This window comes from Arachis duranensis, chromosome 4 (genome assembly GCF_000817695.3).
Source record: "Arachis duranensis cultivar V14167 chromosome 4, aradu.V14167.gnm2.J7QH, whole genome shotgun sequence".
Lineage (NCBI taxonomy): Eukaryota > Viridiplantae > Streptophyta > Magnoliopsida > Fabales > Fabaceae > Arachis > Arachis duranensis.
The window spans coordinates 15,127,048-15,133,461 of record NC_029775.3 but is presented as its reverse complement, the minus strand read 5'-3'; the positions used below and the strand labels follow the sequence as shown (position 1 = coordinate 15,133,461).

Here is a 6,414-nt window from a genome sequence, read left to right as displayed (position 1 = left end):
AAGACAAGAAACAAGAGCTCTTTGAAAGAGAAAATCGTTTGAATTATTTACAGTTTTCTAAAATAAATCAAAGAGCATTTAAAACTCTAAAAATAATCTATGACAAATTGAAAGGAGAAGTTGAAGAGTTAGAAAAATTAATAGAATCTCTAGAAAATAGTGATGAATCGATGATAGAATTTGCAGAAATTCTAAGATAAATAATGAAGTATACAAAGATTGAAAGACCAGAAAACAAAATAAAAAGAAAAAGGGCGAAAAAATTAAAAAATAAAATAAAGGAGTATAAAAGGGAATTAAATAATCTTCAGTTCGAAATTAATGACCTTATAATAAAAAGAATAGAAATAAGAACAAATATAAACAAGTTGGAGCTAAACTGAAAAAATTTATAAATGCCTGGAACACCATATTATGACTTAAAAGAATTAAAACTGTTGAAAGAAAAAATGGAGAATGAAGTTAAAAAATTAAAAAGATATTTAGAAACAACAGAAAGTGTAGAAATAAAAGAAGTTTTGGAGGACTTGAAAAATTATATTAAAGAAAAAGACAAACAGATAAAAGATTTTATATACAATAATCAATGCAAAAAAGAAAAGAATATTACAAACTAAAACAAGATTGAAAAAACTATAAAAATGAAATCAGAATTAGTAATATTAGAAATGCTCAATACTTTTGATTATAAAATTACAAATTATAAAGTACCACCAACCAAATCTATACAAATCATAAACTTATTCAAAGTGAGAGTTAATAATTTTGAAAAAGAAAATACATCTTAAAAATTGGTATCAGAGCCAAGTTAACGATTAAGGGTAACACTTTTTCTTTAAACAACACTTTTAATGATACACTTTTAAATCAATAAAAAACAAAAATTTATAAATCTGTACCAAAATACATATGTACACTAAATGGACCCATAATTCAAATAATATAGACACCCGGAAAAAAATAATTCAAATAGTATAGTGAATTTATGATAAGATATTTAAAAAATGGGAATGCTACACAGCTACAGTTATACGAAGGTATTCAACAATCATTACTCCTTTGAGTCCTTTCCCTTCACAGCAACCCGGACCTCACAGTCTTGTTGTGAGCTGTGAGTTGTTTTGGATTTATCGATATTTTTTTATTTCAATTATATTCTTGTAAATTGACGTGTATAAATCGTTAATGTAGATGATCAAGGTAGCAATACTAAGATGACGTGTGATAGATATATCAGCATCAATGTCTACAGATATAATTCAAATATTTGAAGTATAAAATTAAAAGTAAATTTTATTGTGTTTATAATTTGGTATTTAATTTATTTTATGATTAATTTTAAATATTTAAAAATGATTTATTTTTATATTTTTAAATTAAATATTAATTTTTAATTTTTTTAGTAAGTTAGATAATATTTTTAGACACTAATATAATCATTAAGATTAAAACAGATAAATAATTATAAATAATGACGACAAGCCAAAAACTGTGCTTATTATCTCACTTCAGAGCATATTCTCAAAACTAAATTGGTCATTCAATTAATAGAGTTAAAAATTTAATGGTTTATTTGATAATAAAATAATTAATCTTGTAATAATTATTAAAGATAGAATACATATTTAAATATAAAATTTATATTATAAATAAATTAAATTATATATATAAATACATATTTATTAATTTTAATAATTAATTTTGGTGTATAAATATTTATAAAATGATATACATATTTTTTAAACATAATCTAATGACAGGTTCTGATTAATTTAATTGAATCGGTCGGTTCAATTTAATTCTTTCAATTATATTTTTGAAAATTCAAATAAAATGCATTAAATTCTTTTAAAATGAAAAGTTGATAAAATAATAAAAAATAATTAAATTAAAATAACGAGACTAACATATGATAAAAAATTGTAAATTTAGTGACGAATAACTTCTTATTTTATTACTTCATCAATTTTTTTACTTCAAACTTCGAAGATCTAAATTCATCGAAATTGAGTAAATTAGTACTGAATTTTTCAATTATCCAATTAAAATTGATCAAAATAAAAGATAATATTTTATATATAAAATTCATTATTTTAATCTATTTCATAGATTGAATCTTCATCAAATTTCTAATTCATTCCGTAGGGTCATCGGAATCTTGTTTATTATTGACTAACTTTTCTATAAATAAACATTCATATTAATTAAATATTTTATATAAAAAATGATATTTGTATATTTTTTAATATTTTTTACACCAGATCAGAGTTCTCCTTTTGTATGAGTTGAGAGAATGAATGAGGGCTTGCCTGGTTCTTCCTGCAGAGCTCAATAATGCAGCAACCACATTTTGATCTGATCGATATAGCCCCTAACTCAGCTATGCTCCTCTTCTACTGTTGAAATCCAAAAAGATCCGGTAATGCTGGGGTTTTGAGATGGTTTTTGCTTAAATATATTATATCAAAGTAAAGTGATGTCACTGTCATATGAGCAAATAATTGATTAGCTAAATAAACTACTATTAAATATTAATTAATTAATAATAAGTAAAGTGATGTCACTGTAATATGATTTGCTCCCTTTTCGTTGGCATATAAACCCAGCCCCTTCCTTCCACCCCATCCCCAAACCATTTTAGTTTTTTATTTCTCCATCTCGCTCACACATTAGCAACTAGCTTAGTAGATAGAGAAATTAATAGAACCTTAATCCCAATTTCCCACACTATCTCAATAAATACTATGTTAAACATGATGAACAATAATAGGAATAACAACCCTGCACCACTTTGCCCTCCATTACAAGTCCAATATGATTATCATCATGGATATGATTATTCTTCCTTATTGTTCTCCTCATCATACTCGTTGGCGGCACCAGGTAACATTAGTGCCGCCACTGCAGCTCCTAACTCAGCATCCTCTCCTCACTCTGGCACCGGAAAGTACCGAGGTACGCGGTGTCGGAGCGGAAAGTGGGTGTCAGAGATAAGAGAGCCACGGAAGTCAAACCGCATATGGCTTGGGACATACCCCACACCGGAGATGGCTGCCACCGCTTACGATGTAGCGGCTCTTGCATTAAGAGGTCCTAATGCCTATCTCAACTTTCCCAATTTCATGCTCGCTTACCCTATTCCTGCCTCCTTGTCCGCCCCTGATATTCGCGCTGCCGCGGCCGCTGCGGCCGAGGCGAGGCTTGTTACATCACCACCGCCACCTCCACTGCCAATACCACCGGAAAACCCTTCAGAGATTCTGGAGGAATATTTCGATGAAGAGGAGGTATGGAATATGCCGAGCTTGATCGAAGACATGGCCAGGGGAATGCTTATGAGTCCCCCAAGAATGGTGGAGTCCTTCTCCTCTGAAGACTTTGCCGAGTGCTATTCGGATCTTTATAGTACTCTTTGGAGTACTTGGTAAATTAAAACCGGCTGAGGATTAAATAAAATAACAATAATAATAATAATGGTATGATCTCTCTCCATATGTGTGTTTGTTTCTGTGCTTCTAGCTAGGTCTTGCAACAAATTAAAGCCTAGATTATTATATTTCAAATTGTAAGGTCACTTTCATGGTGCCTTCTCAAGTGAAAGAACCAATTTAAAAAAAGCTAAGTTTTGGAGATTTCATAGTGCACCTTGGTTTGACTTAGCTTATTATGCCTTTTCTCCAGAATTAATGAGCTTCTATTATTGTTTAACTAATTAATAATAGGTTGTATCTGAATAAAACTACCTCTAGTAGTGGCAGGATGAGTAATATGCTGCTGCCAATGAGAAAGTGTTTATGTGTAATGTAATTGCATATGTAAGATATATATGATGGTTATTTATTTAATTTTGTGCTTCATTTTTTCATAACTCTCTTTATGATGATATGTTCATATGTATGATTATTGATGAAGTGAAAAATTACATACACATACATGTCTTCATTTTATGCATCTATTTATAGTAGATTAGAATAATATAAGTGGGAAGTTCAAGAATCATAACAATTGTACTTTCCAAGAGAACAAAGATGTTAAGATGTCAAAGTTTAAGTACTGATAGCCAGTGAAGCAATTATCATCAAGACAGGAGTCTTAGTTTGGTTTGGTGTGGTTTTGATTTATGGTGCTGATGATATATATAGCTTCTGGATTGTGTGATTTAAGGTGGGTTGATTTTATGTTGTGAGCTAGTGGACTTGGAGAGGTTAAGAGAATGAACAAGAAATTTAAAAAGAAAAGACAAATTTTGGATAATTATTCATCAAAAAAATTGGATAATATATACATGCCAAAGAAGTCCAAAAAATACTTAACTCCACACATTGCAGTTCAAAATTGCCTGCTATGCCACGCCGCCACCTTCGTCCGCCTATTAGAATCGTCAACCACCTTCCATGGAGTTTTTTTTTTTAATTTTCTCCTTGAAAGAAAGATAAATTTAAATTATAACGAGACTTCTAAAATTTAAAAAATATTTAAAATTAAATAAAAATTAACATTAAAATTAAATAAAAATTAACCTTTAATTCAAAAAACATAGAAAAACTAAAAAAATATAAAATGATTTAAAAAATAATCTAAAATCTAAAAAGAAATAACACCTAAAACATTAAAAAATTCAAAACATATAAAATAAAATAACACTTGAAACCTGAAAAAAGAAATTGAAAATTAGTAAAAAAAAAAAACATTAAAACCTACGAGAAGAAGTGCGTCCTCTGTGAGCTCTGTGTCGTTGACGATAGAGGATGGACTGCTTCTGCCAGCGAATGACTGATGCACACAAATAGTAATGAGCGGAGCGGCGCTGTTACGTGGATTTGGCGTGGCACGACGATTGTGCAGGGTGAAGGAGATAATGGTGTCGGAGCGAGAGAATTTTCACACGGCGACTTCGTGATGAGACTGCATCTTGACGAAAAGGTTGGAAGAGAGGATGTCGCATTGTGACGAGAAGAATAGGAAAAGAGAGGTTTGGTGGTGCAATGACATGACTTGGAGAGGGAGGGCGCAAAACACCACGGTGTTGGAATAATACTGCATTTTTTAAGTACATACTTAGGTTTTTGAAATTTTAAAACTAGGATTCTTTTTAAAAATTTGATTATTAAGTGAACTACTTATCTACATATAGAATTTTTTTTGTGACTATCTGCATATAGAATTAGTTATCTATCATTTTTCTTATAAAATTATGAGTTAATAATAATAGCAAAAATGAATTTTTCCAACAAAATCAGATTGCAACCAACAATCAAGATCCTAAGTTAAGAGAAGATAATTAATATAAGAAAATCTAAGAATGTTTAAAAAAAGAGGAATTAAGAAAACTAGAAAATTCTTCTTATCTATTTTCTATCTTTTTATTTTAGAATAATGAATAAGATAAAAGTCTATTCTACAAAACATGAATAAAACTTTGACAAAAAAATATATAAATTTAGAATTTTTTTTCTCATTTCAAAATTATAAAGAACTTTGAAAAGATTTCAAATGATTTTAATTAATGCCTAAAATAATCTCAAGTACACCGATCTAATGAAAAATGATTTTTCAATAAAATAATGATTAAAAATATAACTATTTATATATATTTTTTATTAATTTAAATTTTTTAAAAAAATAATTTTTATGACATAACATCAAAATATTAAAATGTTCTGATTTAAACTTGTAAAAAATAAGTTTCTTTTTTTACTAAAAAAAGTTTTATTGTAAAAATAATTCCTTAACTTTTTTATATTGTTTGTTTACTACTTTACCATTCTCATCTTTACACAGTTCACACATATGTTATTCTTCTTCAAATATGTTTTTTAAAAGGATAAGATACGTGTTTTTAAGACTTATGATTCTTTATATATCAACACCATGATTATTATGATTGCATGCCAAATTCTTTTTTCCTTGTCATGATATCATGAAAATTAAACCATACATGTAACTTATAAAATTGTTAGGATTGGATTAATAGTAATTGATTTGAATGGTAAACAGAAGAGTCTTTTAAGTTCAAATCTCATTTTCAATGAAATTAGAATAGAACAAATAGAACAACGGTCATTTAAATATGCATCTCTTAATTTTAATTGTATGCATAGATGATCATATTCAAAGAATATAAAAAGAATAAAAATATATTTAAAAGATTTTAAAATAGAAGATAAACTTTGAAAATTATTTAAGCAAGTCAAAATTATTATTTTTTATATAATATTATTAATTTGACATAAACTTGTAAGTATATATCTTGTAATTTTCCAAATTTTCATGCTAACAGTATAAGAAATGATTTTTTTTTCTTAATTTATTATTGTATATACAGTTAAATAAATAAAAATAAATAAAGTAAGAATGATCTAGTAGGATTCATCAAAATTAGAAGACAATCTAACAATCACGTTATTAATCTGA

At 27.8% G+C, this 6,414-nt stretch overlaps 1 protein-coding gene across 1 annotated transcript; it reads left to right on the top strand.

Moving 5' to 3' along the window:
* The first annotated feature begins 2,653 nt into the window (after positions 1–2,653).
* LOC107483526 (ethylene-responsive transcription factor ERF027-like) lies at positions 2,654–3,845 on the top strand. The gene has a single exon (XM_016104147.3). The coding sequence runs from the start codon at positions 2,745–2,747 to the stop codon at positions 3,426–3,428; it is 684 nt and encodes a 227-aa protein (XP_015959633.1). The 5' UTR covers positions 2,654–2,744; the 3' UTR covers positions 3,429–3,845.
* Positions 3,846–6,414: the final 2,569 nt, after the last annotated feature.

What these genes read in the sequence shown, in the direction of transcription:
- LOC107483526 (XM_016104147.3), top strand. Translation starts at nt 2,745, where the DNA reads ATGTTAAACATGATGAACAATAATAGGAATAACAACCCTGCACCACTT.